The 15,906-nt window shown below is 48.7% G+C and overlaps 2 protein-coding genes across 2 annotated transcripts; both read left to right on the plus strand.

The window, feature by feature from the left end:
• Positions 1-669: 669 nt before the first annotated feature.
• Positions 670-5,887, plus strand: LOC148123349 (free fatty acid receptor 1-like). The gene is made up of 2 exons (XM_087906590.1): positions 670-937; positions 1,730-5,887. The coding sequence occupies exon 2, from the start codon at positions 2,040-2,042 to the stop codon at positions 2,940-2,942; it is 903 nt and encodes a 300-aa protein (XP_087762716.1). The 5' UTR covers positions 670-937; positions 1,730-2,039; the 3' UTR covers positions 2,943-5,887.
• Positions 5,888-6,023: 136 nt separating this feature from the next.
• LOC148123350 (free fatty acid receptor 3-like) lies at positions 6,024-8,568 on the plus strand. The gene is made up of 2 exons (XM_087906589.1): positions 6,024-7,043; positions 7,279-8,568. The coding sequence occupies exon 2, from the start codon at positions 7,290-7,292 to the stop codon at positions 8,247-8,249; it is 960 nt and encodes a 319-aa protein (XP_087762715.1). The 5' UTR covers positions 6,024-7,043; positions 7,279-7,289; the 3' UTR covers positions 8,250-8,568.
• The last annotated feature ends 7,338 nt before the right edge of the window (positions 8,569-15,906 follow it).

Raw genomic sequence — 15,906 nt, forward strand, 5'->3', positions numbered from 1 at the left:
CCATGCTCTGGGCAAGGCAGACCTTGGCACTCATGAGCCCAGGCTTTTAGCAGAGATAGCAGACATGGGGTCACACAGCCAGAGGAACCTTGAATGACCACCAAGCAAGATGCTTAGTTAGGGAAAATCACAATCTTCCCTCACTGAAAATGTTGCTGCACAGAATTTAGACCAGAACTTCCAGGTGTGTATATAGGTGAAACAGAAATAAAAAATAAATTATGGGTTTGGGGGTGAAAACTAGGTCTTGTGTAAGCTAGGAAAGCTCTCAACCACTGAGGCTCACACTCCTAGTCCCTCCCTGGGGGATTCTAGGCAGGTACCCAATCACTACACCACTCTCCAGTCCTGGGGAAGATTCTAGGCAGGTAGTGCACCACAGAGCATACCTCCAGTTCCTTCATAAGTTTTCATTTTGAGACAGTGTCATTTTATGTTTTCCAGTCTGAAGTTGAACTCACTCTGTATCCCAGGTTGGTCTTAAACTTGTGATGCTCCTACATCAACTTCCAGAACAGCTTCCATAGCAGCTGGAATTAAAGGTTGCAGCTTTTTTTTTTCTGGTTACCTAGGAGTGAGTCAATAAAGCCAGGGTCTGCCGATGAGCTCATTTGGCACTGGGGCAGATCCTGTTCTGCGTGGGTGGGTTTGAACAGGCAGTGAATGACTCAGAAGGGCACAATGTTATGCCCCATGAACCCTGCCTCTTTCAGGTCTTCAACCAAGCCAGTCATACTCCCATCCTTCCTCTGGACACCCTCACCTCCTGCAGACCATCATAGGATGCTCCATCAGCTGCTCATCCAGGCTGCTAGTACCTCCTGCTAATGACCACCCCGCCCTTCTCTGCCTTCCAGCTCACTGCCCATCCTGGGCATCATCTAATAGCCCTGCAAGAGGACTCCTGAGCCTCAGAAGCATCCGGCAGCACCAAGAGGTGAGTCCTGTTTTCGAAGGCTCCTCTCTTCTCTGGGTGCCTGTGCCAGGATATTCCCTGAGGTGTTATATACTGATGGGAACTGACTTGCCATGGGGCTCTCACCTTACCACCCTCTTTGCCTGCTTCCTCCTGCCTGATAAAGCTACTGTTCAAGGAGCGCTGATCTCTCTCTCTCTCTCTCTCCCTCTCTCCCTCTCTCCCCTCTCTCTGTATGTGTGTGTGTGTATGTGTGTATGTGTTTTTAGCTCTCTCTCTGTAACAGGGACTCACTTCGTATCCCTGGCTGTCCTAGAACTCGATATATAGACCAGGCTAGTCTCAAACTCACAGAGATCTTTCTGCTCCTGCTGGCATTAAAGCTGTGTGCCACCATGCCTGGGATTTCTCTTAATAATAAAATGTGGCCGATTGTGGTAGCAAGAACCAGTGGGACTTCTGAAGGAGAAAGAGGCAGCCAGATCACAAATTTGAGGCCATCCTGGGCTACACATTAAAAAAAAAACAAAACTTGTGTATATGTGTACAAAGGCAAAAGACAATGTAACTGGATTTAGAGATGGTTGTAAGGCGACTGATATGGCTTCTGGGATTCCCTACTCTGGTCTCCTGGAAGCTGCATGCATGCTTAACTGCTGATCTAATCCTCCAGCCCCTGAATTCTCTGGTGAAGGGTCTTTCCTATTGAGGGAATCCAGCAACTCTGGTCATGGAGGAAGGGATGGGAAAGAACTCAAGAGTTTGACATGCATGCAGCCTGGTTCTGACCTCCCTTTGTTCCTCTCTTCCCAGAGTCTACAGGAGCAGAGGTCACCTCAGCTCTGGAACCTTCTACCTCTTCCTGTTACACTGAATCGTTATCTTGCACTAAGAGATGGTACTGTGGAGATCAGCTGGGGACTGAGAGGACTCCTCAATTCTGCTGGAGCTGGGGCTCTCCAGCCCCCATTTCCTCCTGTGATCCTAGGCATCATCAGCGGCGCTGAGACAGACTGGGCAATAGAGATGCCAGTGTGGGGTTCAACCACCCTTCTTCCTCTGCTGATGAACTAACAACAGTAAGCAGAAGCAACAAAGGCCAGCACCCACTGCACCGTGCTCCATGGCCCTGCCCCCACAGCTCTCTTTTGTCCTCTATGTGTCTGCTTTCGCCCTGGGCTTCCCGCTGAATTTGTTGGCCATCCGAGGTGCGGTGGCCCACGCAAAATTGCATCTCACCCCCAGCCTGGTCTATGTGCTTCACCTGAGCTGCTCTGACCTCCTCCTGGCCATCACTCTACCCCTGAAGGCTGTGGAGGCCCTGGCTTCTGGGGTCTGGCCACTGCCACTCCCCTTCTGCCCTGTCTTTGTCGTGGCCCACTTTGCTCCACTCTATGCAGGTGGAGGCTTCCTGGCAGCTCTCAGTGCTGGCCGCTACCTGGGGGCTGCCTTCCCATTTGGGTACCAAGCTATTCGGAGACCCCGCTATTCCTGGGGTGTGTGTGTGGCTATTTGGGCCCTTGTCCTCTGCCACCTGGGCCTGGTCTTTGGCTTGGAGGCTCCTGGAGGCTGGCTGAACAACACCACAAGTTCTCTGGGAATCAGCACAGCCGTGAATGGGTCCCCGGTCTGCCTGGAAGCCTGGGATCCCAACTTGGCCCGCCCTGCTCGCCTCAGTTTCTCCATCCTGCTCTTCTTTCTGCCCTTGATCATCACTGCCTTCTGTTATGTGGGCTGCCTCCGGGCCCTGGCCCACTCAGGCCTGAGCCACAAACGGAAGCTCAGGGCAGCTTGGGTGGCTGGAGGAGCTCTTCTCACACTGCTGCTCTGCTTGGGGCCTTACAATGCCTCCAATGTGGCTAGTTTCATAAACCCAGACTTAGGAGGCTCCTGGAGGAAGTTGGGGCTCATCACAGGGGCCTGGAGTGTGGTGCTCAACCCACTGGTCACCGGCTACTTGGGAACAGGTCCTGGCCGGGGGACGGTATGTGTGACAAGGACTCATGGAGGAACAATTCAGAAGTAGCATCCACCTCTGGGGGCAAGGGCCATTGAGTAGATTGGATAAATCTGCCATGCCCCCAAGAGGGCTGCTCCACCACAACCCAGGGGTAGCCGAGTCGAAAGCCATTACAGAAACCATTCATGGGAAGGGTTGCACCTGGAGAGAACAGTGTCCTTGTATAAAGAAGAGAGTGAAGGCCCAGAACTGGGGGACAGTATGCCTGCCTGATATATGCCAGCTTGCCTTCTACTGCTTCTGACTCTTATGCCCTAACCACTTGCCTGCCTAGGCTGTGCGCAGCCCCGCACTCCTGGAGGTGAGGAAGAGGCTTGCTTCTGCTCAGGAGCATCACTACCACCGTGATCTGATTTTGGAGTGTTTCTCTGAAAGAACTTCTAAGGGAAGAGCATTTTCATTTCTGAAGAATGGAAGCAACATCAGGATCCTGCCAATCCTCCTTGGAACCACTAGAGGGCAGCGTTTGAGTTGACGGCAGAAAGCAGGCTGGAGAGTTGCAGGGGTTTTGTGGACTGACCTGCACTGAAGCAGAGGCAGTTCAAACTGTGTCTCGTCTTTCCAGTTGTCTTATTTCATCCTCCTACAACCCTTCCGAGAGTAGTCCTACCCCTGTGTGTGTGTGTGTGTGTGTGTGTGTGTGTGTGTGTGTGTGTGTGTGTTTGTGTGTCAGAGCCTTGCACCTGCTAGGATAGTGCTCTATGGCTAGGCTATGTCCCCAGGTACCCCCTTTCCCTTATATTTTAAAAGTAGGCATGGTAGTAACCAGGTTGGGCTTGAACTCCTGGACTCAAGTGATTCCCCTGCCTCAGCCTCCAGAGAAGCTGAGGCTGTTGGCATCGGCTACAGTTGCCCAACTCATACAAGCTGTTGATCCAGCCAGGTGTCTTCTGTCCAGATGGACAGGTTGCAAAAGACACAGTGCCCAGCAGAGGGAGCCAACACCAGTGAGAGTCTGTGGCTTGTTTGCTCTCTCAGCCCTGGGGAGCATCCATTCTGATTTCAGCAGACTCCTCCTGCAGTTCTGGGTTGAAGGTGATGCTCCCAGATGAGGGATGTCTTCCCCTAGGCACCTCATACTGCAGTGATGACCATCTTCATTTTTGGGGAGGTTATGAAGCTTTCTTGATGACTCCCAGACAAGATAGGGTGGGGAGGGGTCCTTCCAAGCAGGACACCTAAGGCTTAGTGGACATTTTGAAAACCTTGTGGTTCATTTGGAGAAGGAGAAGAAGCACACCCCAGTCCACAAGAGAGAGGTCAGAGGAGGGCGGCCATGAAGAAGACAGGCACTGGGCATCTCTGATGAGGCCAGGTGTCAGAATCAAGTTTGTTCTTCTCAAGACAGTAAAGCTTCCAATGAGCAACAGCATAGTGGCCAGAGCGCACGAACTGGTTCACAGAAATTATCTCTTTGAGCATACAAATTATCTGTCTGGGTGTTCACAGCAAGCCTGGGTCTATATAGTGAGTTTCAGGACGACAGCTAGGGCTACATAGTGAGACCCCATCTCAAAAAAAAAAAAAAAAAAAAAAAAAAGTAAAAGATCTCCCAGCGTTCCTCAGTACCTGTGGCTCTTCCCAGCTCTCCCAGCATCTCAGTACTTGTAGCTCCTCCCAGCTTTTCTCACCTGGCCTGGCCTCCAACACAAACATCACTGCCTGGGACTGGGCTTCTGCTTCCCTTCTCCCCATCATGATCCCTGGATAAGGCAGTCATTTTGGCTACAGCAGTCTCTTGGTCAGCAGCTCCTTTCTTACTCTGTCTCCCCATCCCTCCTCTCCTGGTCAGGTTTAGTCTGCCTGCCATGTTCAACCAGGACTCCCCCTCACCACCACCAGCCTGCTTTCTCCTTTATCTCTACAATAAAAATCCTCGCTATGCTTTAGGAGTGGTCACATCCTTTTCCTTTTATTCCATTTCTTCATTCGCCATGCATGCCAGAAATAGACGCGGCCCCTGGGCTGTTGGGAAACCAGAGAATTGTAGTGACAGTCCATGAGTGCTGCCCCACTGCCTGCCCCGCCCACCCTTCCCTCCCTCCAGTGTTTGGAGCCTGTGTTCCCACTTCCCTGAAGCACCTGCTGGGGGTGGGGCTATGGTCCCCAGTTGCCTGTTCTTTCTTTCACTCAAGGGTCAATCCAGATCATTCCCTGTGCCCATAAGGCCCGAGATCCACTGGCTCTGGCTTGCTCCACCAGGCCCACCATCCTGACCCTTAACAAGATCTCTTGGTCATCCAACTCTGACAGGAGATGGAGTTTCCCTTTTAGTATTGATGTCTTCATTTATCTCACACTAAATGCAAGCCCGGGAGCAATAAAAACTATATGGCTCACTCACAGCAACCTGTTAATGAACTAACCAATATAATTTACACATCAGAAAACCCATACATGCTAAGTTCACAAGCCAGTTTTTAAAGTAAATTTACAGGGATGTACGTCATTTTCACCAGCCCAGAAAGATCTCTTTTATTTTCAGTTCATCTCTATTTCTCATCCCTGCCCCCAGCCTTAGCTCACAATCATTAATCTACTTTGTGATTTAAAATATTTGCCTATTCTGGACATTTCATGCAGATGAAATCATGTGAAGTCGGTCCTGTTGTGTCTAACTTGCTTTACTTAGCTTGTGTTTTAGGGTTCATCCATGTGGTGTGTTATGTTGTTATCCTGATGCCTCACATGTGTATGTCTATCTGTTGAGGGGTTATGGCTTGATACTTTCACTTGTGAGCCATGGTTACTAGCGCTGTGATGAAGATGATACAAGAGTCAATGTTTGTGATCATGCATGTGTTCATGTCTCTGCAGCAAATACTCAGAGTGGAATTATTGGTATTGTATAAATGCATGTTTAAGTTTTTAGGGAAACCATCAAATAGCTTTCCAAAGGGGCTACCCCATGGTGCCTTCTCCTCCGCGATCAATAATGGCTTTGGTGTGTCTCCATCTTTGTCAATACTTGGTTCTGTCTGGTGTGGTGCTATAGCCATTCTGGTGGGTGGGCGTTGGTTTTGTGCTTCATAAATATTCGAGAGAAGAAGTGTGCTGTCTCTGAGGATGAACAGAGCTGGATATGAAACATGACACACCCCACAGCCCCACCCCATCCCACCCCCACCCCATGGTGAAGTCTAACAAGGAGAGAGACCTGGAGAGTCACTTTCCTGTTGTGAACAAAAAGGATGCTGGATGCAAACTGTGGTCCGCTGAGGGCATGCCGTGGGTTGTGCTCCCACTGAAAGGTACTGCAATCCTTGCCGCCCCCCCCCATCACATTCACCCATCATCCCAGATCCTTGCCTGTACCACAAGGTTCAAGATGGGGAAAGGTTTTATTCTATGTGCTTAGCATGGTATGTTTTGTTTGAGACAGGGCTTCATTAAGCCCAGGCTAGCATCAAAGTGTGTGTAGCCAGGAGCTGATGATGACCTTGAACTCTTGATCCTGCTGATTCTTCTTCCTAACAGATTACAGGCCTGCACAACCACATTTGCTTTGTGTGCTGCGGCTCCAACTAATAGTTTCATGCGTGAAAGGCAAGTGCTCTACCAACTGAGCTACGGCTCAGTCTAAGTGATCCTGCTACTGAGCTACCTAACTGGACCAGTGTAGGTTTTCATCTGTGAAACTGTGTTGTTACCTCTGTGTTATACAACAGAAGACAGAGTTGTTCTCATTTGTCCAAAGTCACAGAGTTAGCAAGAAATAGCCAGCTGCAGGGCCCATCCCTGACTCCAATCAGCCTGTCTCCCACTCTGAGGAGCCCTCGATATGCCCATTCTAAAGAAGCATAACAAAGCCCAAGTGGAGGAGATGAAGTCAAAGTAGGGGAAGGAAGGTCCCAGTTAAGACTGTATACATGCAGCCATGCACACATCCTTGGAATTTCTTCTTCTTCTTTTTTTCTTTTTTCTTTTTTTGCATATGGACGCAGCCCAGCTACCAGAACTCAAAGCATCTTTTGTGCAGTTCTGCAATGAGTGACGTCATAGGCACCACTAAGTCTTTATCATCTCGCTGGACAACTAGCTCACCGCCCAGTGCTGGAGGAGCCAGCGAGGTGCAGGGCAGCGGAGCACCGGTTTTCTAATAAGCTGGTGAGTATGGGCCTGGGGGTTCCAGGGGGAGACATCTTGGTGATGTCTTCACTGGGTCGGGGACAGGAAAGGCAGGAAGGCAGGAAGGATGACCCTGCAGGGAGAGTATGTGGTGACCGGGTGGTGGGGTGGACAGTGATGGCAACACTCCAGCCTGGTGGGTAAGTCTCCTGGTGGGGGAACAGGAGACTTTCCGACACGCACTCTAATTTCCTGTTTATCTCTGTCTCACTAGCACCCACAAACATGGCTGTGAGCCTCTCTCCCGCCAATCACTGGCTTTTCTTTTCCGTGTACCTGTTTGTTTTTCTCGTGGGACTGCCCCTCAACTTGATGGCCCTGGTGGTCTTCGTGGGCAAGCTGCGCCGCCGTCCAGTAGCCGTGGACTTACTTTTGGTAAACCTGACCCTTTCTGACCTGCTCCTGCTACTGTTCCTGCCGTTTCGCATGGTGGAGGCAGCTTGTGGCATGAGATGGCTCCTGCCCTTCATCCTCTGTCCCCTCTCCGGGTTCCTCTACTTCACAACCATCTACCTCACCTCCCTCTTCCTGACGGCTGTGAGCATCGAACGTTTTCTGAGTGTGGCCTACCCACTGTGGTACAAGACCCGGCCACGGCTGGCCCAGGCTGCTGTGGTCAGTGGCATCTGTTGGTTCCTGGCATCAGCTCATTGTAGTGTGATTTATGTCACTGAATACTGGGGAAATGCCACCTACAGCCAGGGGACCAATGATACCTGCTACCTGGAATTCCGGGAGGACCAGCTGGCCGTGGTCCTGCCTGTGCGACTAGAGGCAGCTGTGGTCCTTTTCATGGTGCCCCTGTGTATCACAAGTTACTGCTACAGCCGCCTGGTTTGGATTCTTAGCCGAGGAGCCAGCCGGCGCAGGCGTAAGAGGGTGATGGGGCTTCTAGCAGCCACACTGCTAATCTTCTTTGTCTGCTTTGGCCCCTACAATATGTCCCATGTGGTGGGCTATGTCCAGGGTAAGAGTCCATCCTGGCGGAGCTATGTGCTCCTCTTCAGCACCCTCAACTCTTGCATAGACCCTCTTGTCTTCTACTTCTCATCCTCCAAGTTCCAAGCCGAATTTCATCAGCTCCTGGGACGGCTGACCAGAAGCTGTGTGCCTTGGACTCAGGAAGCCAGCATGGAACTGACGGTAAAGAATGAAGAAGAGCCGTCCAATGAGTGTCCAAGCTAGAGAAAAGGGCAGGCTGGAGGAGGGGTGTGGAACCATTGACCCATATCCTTGGCTGGCAGAGATATCTCCAGGGGACAGGAAGGAGCAGGCAGGTGTGTCTGCAGGGCATTCATTCTCAGGACAGATGAGACTCCTGTGAGGAGCTGAAGACCTAGCTGTTGCTCAGCTCTCCCAGGACGTGCTCACAGTCTGGACTCTCCATGTCACCGTCCTTCTCTCCCCTCATATGCCCTGGATTCCACTCTGGGACATTGTAATGGGACAGACTTCTCTAGAAGAACGAGCCTACCCTCTGCTGCACACAGAAGGCTTCAGTGCCTCTGGGGTGGAGGTGGGGTGATAGGGTGGTGGGGTGGGTGGGGAGGCTGCCCAGGGCTGGAACTGAGCTGGGTACCTGGACTGAGGGAAGGGCGGATGCCACTGACTCCTCACTCTTCAGAGTGGGGGAGACAGGACTCTAGGGGTGAGCGAACAGCCTGCTTTGGTGAAGGGTTTTCCAGAACACCCACTGTTCCATAAATTCAGATCTTCTGGGATACTGATGAAGGATGGCAGGCAAAGAGAGAAATTATCCAAATAAATTCCATACCTAGTGAAAGAAAATGATGTTTCCTTATCTCCTTGACTTTTCTGGGTAGTTTAGGTGGATGAAGGAACACTCACACTGAAGGAACGGGACCGAACAAAATGCCTAGGTGCCTGCTTATGATTGGAGTTCCAGGAATAAAACTAAAGACATTTTTATCTTTAAGTTTATTTATTTATTTTTATTTTTTTATTTTTTATTTAGGACTGGGGATGTAGCTCATGTGTCAGAGTGCTTACCCGGCAGACACAAGCCCTGCTTCCCATCCCTGGGACTATATAATCCAGATATGGCTGTGTCCATCTGTAACCTCAGCAGTAGGGAAGAGGTGGCAGCAAGGTCAGAAGTTAAGGGTCGTCATGGCTATCAGCCTTGATACAGGAAAACCCATCTCAAAAAAAGAAAATTAAGAAACACCAAAAACCAAAGCAAAAACAAACAAACAAAGCAAACAAACTAAAAAACAAATTCAAGAAGCTGCTGAGGAACTTGAATGAAATTCCTGACTTAAACTGGGTGGATCTCAGGATGTTGTAAAAATTCAGGTCACGAGGTTGTACAAGAAGACCTGTTTTTTATGAACAGACTGAGTCTTGTTTGTGACAGCCCTGGAAAACTTTAGGCTTACGTCTGTGAGAGGAGCCAGGCCACGTGATTCAGGTCTCAAATACCGGCTCACAGCTGTTTTGACATTAGAAAAATATTATTTTTAAGTTAAAGTGGTTTGTCTGTATGTATGTCTGTGTAGCATGCGTGTGTCTGGTACCCTCTGAGATAATAGAAGGCAATGGATCCCCTGGAACTGGTGTTACACATGCCTGTGAGTCACTGTATGGATGCTGGAAACCAAACCCAGGTCCCCTGCAAGAGCAGCCAGTGTTTCAGCCACTGAGCTCTCTAGCCCTTGTTTTTTTTTTGTTTGTTTGTTTGTTTGTTTTTTTTGTTTTGTTTTTGAGACAAGGTCTCACTATGTAGCCATAAGTGACTTAGAACTTATGTGCAGACCGGGCTGGCTCTCAAATCACAGAAATGTGCCTCTGCCTCCTGTACCACACACCCCACTTAGCCTCCCTATTGTTTGTGGTGGTGATTGTTTGTTTGTTTGGTTGGTTGGTTGGTTGGTTGGTTCTCCTGAGACAGGGTCTCACTATGCAGTCCTAGCTGTCCTGAACTCTGAGACCACGTGCCTCTGCCTCCCGAGTACCAGGACTAAAGGCGACAGCCACCACTGCTCTGTCACTTTAGCTTTCTTTTTTCTAAAAGAGAATCTCTTTGTAGCCCAGGCTGGCCTCAAACTCTCCACCTTACCTAAACCAGGCACCTGAATCCTGGGATGACAGTCGCGAGCCTCTGCTCTTGGCAATCTTTCAAAAATTGAAATTTAAAAAAAAAAAAAAATCCCATGCTTGTTGGGATCTTGGATGCCATGGAAACAAGGCAGGGCCAAACAAGCCAGGTGAGAGCCAGGAGCAGAGGGTGTCCTGTGGAAGGAAGCTCACTCCCTGCCCAGGCCCCTTGGCCAAGTGTGAGCAGCTCAGGGTGGCTCAGGAAGGTGCAGATGTGTGCTCTCCAGTGCCTAAGTGTGACTCACAAGCTTAGGAGGGAGGCTCTGCTGCTTCCATTCCCAGAGGCCTCCAGTTTTGCAGGGGTTTGTGAAGAGTCTCTCTGCTCTAGGGTACCACAGGCATCTTTTTAACACTGGACAGTGGTTCCCAGACTCCTTAATGCTGCGACCCTTTAATACAGTTCCTCATGTTGTGGTGACCCCAACCATACAATTATTTCATCGCTATTTCATGACTGTAATTTTGTTACTGTTACAAATTGCAGGATAAATATGTGATATGCAGGACATCTGATATGCGACCCCCATGAAAGGGTTGTTTGACACCCCCAAAGGGATAGTAACCCACATGTTGAGAACCCATTGTCTGAGAAGGTCTCCTTGGGAATTCTTTATCAAAACAATTCCCTGCAGATAGAGGTGCTTGCCTGTCAGGGTCCTAAATCAAGGTAGCCTGGGTGACAGAGAAAGACCCTGTCTCCAACTAAAACTAAAAGGCCTAGGAATGTAGCCTCGCAGTGGATCTCTTGCCTAGCAAGTACAAGACCCTAAATTTGATTCACAGCACAGCAAGGTAAGCAAATAAGATAATTCTCGCTTATTCTTTGAACGTTAACCAGAGCACAGGTGTCTGTCCTCATCTCCACTGAGCTGCAGGACCCCTGCTCCCTGTGGCCTCCTCTCTGCTGTTTGCTCATGAGCTCTGAGGAGGACTCCACTTGCCTTATTTCAGCTAAGTATGGTTTGCTTTTACAGGGCATCCATTGACAGAGAGCAGGTCAGTGGTTGCTATGGGCTGGGCATAGAATAAATGGAGATATAGATGGGGAAGATGCCCCTGGGACATAACGGGTGATGGAGAAATTCTATAACTTGATAGAACTGGAATGTCAAGTCATAAGCCAAAACCATGACCTCAAAGTGGATGAATATTCTTGCATGGAAGTCAACCTCAGTGAGGTTGTGTGTGTGTGTGTGTGTGTGTGTGTGTGTGTGTGTGTGAAGGGAGATTCTGGTTGAACTATATTTGTGTGTTTGTTTGTGTGTGCTTACACTTGTGCATATGGAAGGAAGACTTTGATAATCTGCTCTCTCGCTGCCTGAAGGTCTGAGTTCGATTCCCGGAACCCACGTGGTGAGAGAACTAAAGTCTTCTATGCTGTCCCCTGTCCTCTTCACACACACTGCCCCCCATCCCACCCAAATACATAAGTCATTAAGTCAAAACTAAAGTCAAAAAGTTCTTTCTTGTCTTACTTTAAACCAGGGTCTTGTGCATCCTGAAGCTGTCGTCAGACTCGGCATATAGTCTCAGGTCTCCTGGTTTCCCAACCTCCACCTTCTGAGGGCTGGGTTACAGCTCCAGCTGATTACATCCAGGGACAAAAAGCTTCCTATAAAACAGTGTGCTCATCACCCAACCCTTGTGCACCTTGCAGTTGCAGCACACACACAGACACACATATACAGACACACACATACATACACACACAGACACACATATACAGACACACACATACATATACAACTTTTAATTATCTAAGTTGTGTTTGTTTCCTTATATTTTGTGGGGAGTTTGTGTGGGTGCATCCATGGAGGTGCATACTGGTGATGTAAGCTCCCTCCCTCACCATGTGGGTTCCTGGGGATTGGACCCAGTGGCCAGGCCCTGAGGCAAACACTTTCATCTGCTGAGAAGCATCCCACTAGCCCCTATTTTGGTTTTGTTTTGAACTAGAATATAGCCCTGTGTGATGCCAAACTCATCACCCTCCTGCCTCTGCCTCCCAGGTGCTGGGATTGCAGGCATGCAGCATCGTGTTGGTAACTAAAAAGCCACATGAAGGGATTGACCTAGACATTCAAGCCTGTGAAAGTCTGTTTGTGATGTCCACAGACCCCTGGAATCCACTAGCTGAGTTTCTCAGAATGTGTCCCCATTGTTAAGTGGGGCAGGGACCTGCTGAGTTTTCAAATGTGTTCTTACCAGTCCCTCATCTCAGGAAGTCTCTGTCCAATCTTCTTCCCTGAGGATTGTCCCTCACCCTCAGAAATGACTATGGAGGACACAAGCCTATATGTTTGTCTCACTGGGTATTTTGAGACAAAATCTCATTGTGTGACCCGGGTTAGTCTCAAATTCACACCTCTCACTTCAGTGACCTGAATGCTGTGGTTGTGTCGGTATATACCACAGTGGTCAGCTTTTTCCCTTCCTCCCTTCCTTCCTCCCTTCCTTCCTTCCTTCCTTCCTCCCTCCCTCCCTCCCTCCCTCCCTCCCTCCCTCCCTCCCTCCCTCCCTCCCTCCCTCCCTTCCTTCCTTCCTTCCTTCCTTATATCATCCCTCCATCTCTCCCTCGTTTCCTTCCTTTCTCTCTTTTTTGAAGTAAACATTTTTATTTTATGTACAAGGTTGTTTCGCCTGCATTTATGTCTATACACCATTTGCATGCCAGATGCCCACGGAGACCAGAAGACATCAGATCCTCTGGAACTGGAGGTACAGGTGGTTTTGAGCTGCCCTGTGGGTACTGAGAACTGATCCAGGTCCTCTAGAAGAGCAGCCAATGTTGTTAACCTCAGAGCCCTCTTGCCAGCCCCCAGCTTTAGTCTCTTAAGCTTATGCTAATTGTACAGAGGAATTGGTTTCATTATGCCATTTTTAAACCTGGATAGAATGTACTTTGCTCATATCAAGGCCCCACTTCTCCCTCTTACTCTCTCCCCTCTCTTGTGGGTCCCCTTATTTTTCCCAAGCAGTTTTCTTTCCACTTCCATCTCTTTCCTTTTTAAGGTTTTGATTTCAGATGTAAGGGAAAGCACAGGGCATTTGTTTCCTGCGTCTGTCTTTTATTTCACTTAGCGCCTGGTTCATCTATGTGAACCTCTGAAAAGAGCCAGGAGGGCCAGTGGGAGTGAAAACATTGACTCCCGTTAGCTTCACCCTCAGCATTTCTTGGGTAAGGGCTGCAGATCAGAGCCATTTCTTCTCATGGATCCCTTAGGCATAGTAATTAAAACTTAAAATGAAACTTTGGCTCTCATACACTGACTAAGGTAAAGGGTAGACCAAAAGGGGCAGGTAACCAAAATGTCTGGATTATATAGGGAAGGGCAGCTGGGGGAAGTGCAGCCCACACCCTGGGCTGGAGAGGTCTAGGGTAGGGGGTGGGATTTGTCTGCCACATCTGTAATGGGAAGGGTCTAAGGGATGCTGAATTGAGGTCTGATTTGATATGTGAAATAGACACCTCAGCCATTCATCCCAGGATTGTGACCTAACTCTCTGCAACTGGAAGTGCTGCGTGGATTTGAAATATTGATCTTTCTACAGCAGAATCAGCCCCTCCCTTCCCCACTGTGTGAGAGGCCCTGCAACCCTGCTAGCAGGAGAAATGCTGTATGGTCAGTGTGTTCTAAAGTGGATACTTAAAATTTAGTAACTTCGGGTGTTAGGATTCTCTAGACTCTAAGGAAACAGTACCATATACATACACGGGTTCACTGGCAAGGGTTCATGACAGGCCAACCAAGAGAGACATCATAGTGGCCTCTGCTGGTGAAGTCCTTCTTGTGGGGAAGGTCAACCTTTTGTCCTCTTTAGGCCTTCAACTGATTGCACAAGGCCTCCCCATACTACAAAACACACACTACTTCTGAAGAGCCCAGGGATATGAAAAGTTGTATGTCTATAGCCTGATAATGGCCTTAAAACAAGCTACCTGACCCTTCTCCCTAAATTCTTCCAGGTACGGGAAAGCAGTTAGGACAGACCCAGGCTATGTAGACATCTTAAACTTACACCCTGTAATCAGAGGTTGTGAATCGTTGCACCAAGGATGCCGTCCATAGGAGTTGTAGACCCTAATCATAGGAATCCATTCTCAGGAGGTTGTAGGTCCCGACATGTATGCCCTGACATAGGTATGACCTTTGGCTATAGAAAGATGCATATAGCCCTTTATCAGAGTCACAGAGCCCAATAACTCTGTGGCCCTAGCTAGTTAGAAGTTTTTTATTTCCCTGCGGTGATTTCTAATAATGTTGCTTCTGGTTAATTGACCTCAGTGGTCTGCTCCTTGTTATTTGAGCAATTTCAGGACCCAACACTCCTCAAGTTCACTACTTAATGTCAATCTTATTCTAAAATATCCTGCCAGAAATGCCAGGGATCTCACCAGGCATGGTAGCCCAGACAAGCTGGCACATAAATTCATTACTCTCGTTATTCCTTATTCTAATTCTCATCTCCGTGAGAAAGACTAAGGTAGAGCTCTGGGGCTAGAGGCCCTGCTTACACTGAGGCCTGGGTTTTATTTGCAGCAATGAAATATATTAAGGCCCTGGGAGAACGTATTTGCATAACATATGGGAGTCATTTGCATTCCTTCCTACAATTGCCCTTTGCTTATTTGACTTGCAAGAGTTTGTTGGAGATCAGTTGTGTAGAAAGACAGTGGTCATTCACTCTGTCCCAGACTCTCTGAGGGCTGGGGTCCCAGCTGATAGAGGTTACCAGCAACACCAGAAACTCTGAGTCCCCTGAGAACACTCTTTTATCTTTCCATACAGTTTATACTGTTGGGGTTTGCCGCTACTGTTTGGTGGTTTAGTTTTGTTTTTGATTTTGGTTTTGTTTTGCTTTTTTTCTGGAGACAGAGTCTCACTCTGTAGCCCAGGCTGGCCCCAAAGCCAGCGATCTTCCTGCCTTTGCCTCCCCAATGATGAGATCAAAGGTATGCGGTGCTGCACCTGGCCTATTTATTTATTTTAGACAGGGTCTCATGTAGCCCAGGCTAGTCTTGACTTCACTGTATAGCCAAAGATTGCATTGAATTCTGATCCTCCTGCCCCCATATCTTAAATACTAGGATTACAGGTGTGAACATGTTTGGTTCATACCTGTCTCTCTCTCTGTCTCTCTCTCTGTCTCTCTCTTTCTTCTTTTCTTGTCATCACAAATTTGTCATCAATGTTTTAAAATAGTTTTTGTATTTTAGGATATATTTTTATTTTCAATTATGTGCGTGTGCACGCACAAGAGTGGGGGTGGGGTGTTGTGCACATAGGTATATTTCCCACAGAGACTAGAGAGTTCTGGTCCAATGATGCCCCTGGTCCATCTTCTCCGATGGTGCCTGAGTCTGTGAGTGAGCCAGCAGGCAGCCCTCCTTCACTGTTTCAGATCCCTGCCCTGATTTGTCTCAGTGATGGACTGTGACCTGCAAGCTGAAATAAACTTTTTCTCCCCGAAGATGCTTCTGTTATGAGTGTCTTCTCAGCAGCCGAATGGAAACAGAACACGGACCAAGTGAGCATAGACAGTGAGGCAGAGTGACACAAGTTGTCTGAAACACGGCCTGGGAGCTTAGCAGGGGTAAATAAGGGTTACATCACCAAACATGATGACACCCTCATTCTCCAGTAGAGCTTCTACTGTCAGACCTGAGGAAAACCCATTACCACTCCTGTCTGATTAAAGCAAGCTGTATTTAGAAGGGCAGAAA

The sequence above is a fragment of the Myodes glareolus genome, chromosome 1 (genome assembly GCF_982192425.1).
Source record: "Myodes glareolus chromosome 1, mMyoGla1.1, whole genome shotgun sequence".
NCBI lineage: Eukaryota > Metazoa > Chordata > Mammalia > Rodentia > Cricetidae > Myodes > Myodes glareolus.

Coding starts and splice junctions, on each gene's coding strand:
- LOC148123349 (XM_087906590.1), top strand. CDS start 2,040: ATGGCCCTGCCCCCACAGCTCTCTTTTGTCCTCTATGTGTCTGCTTTC.
- LOC148123350 (XM_087906589.1), top strand. CDS start 7,290: ATGGCTGTGAGCCTCTCTCCCGCCAATCACTGGCTTTTCTTTTCCGTG.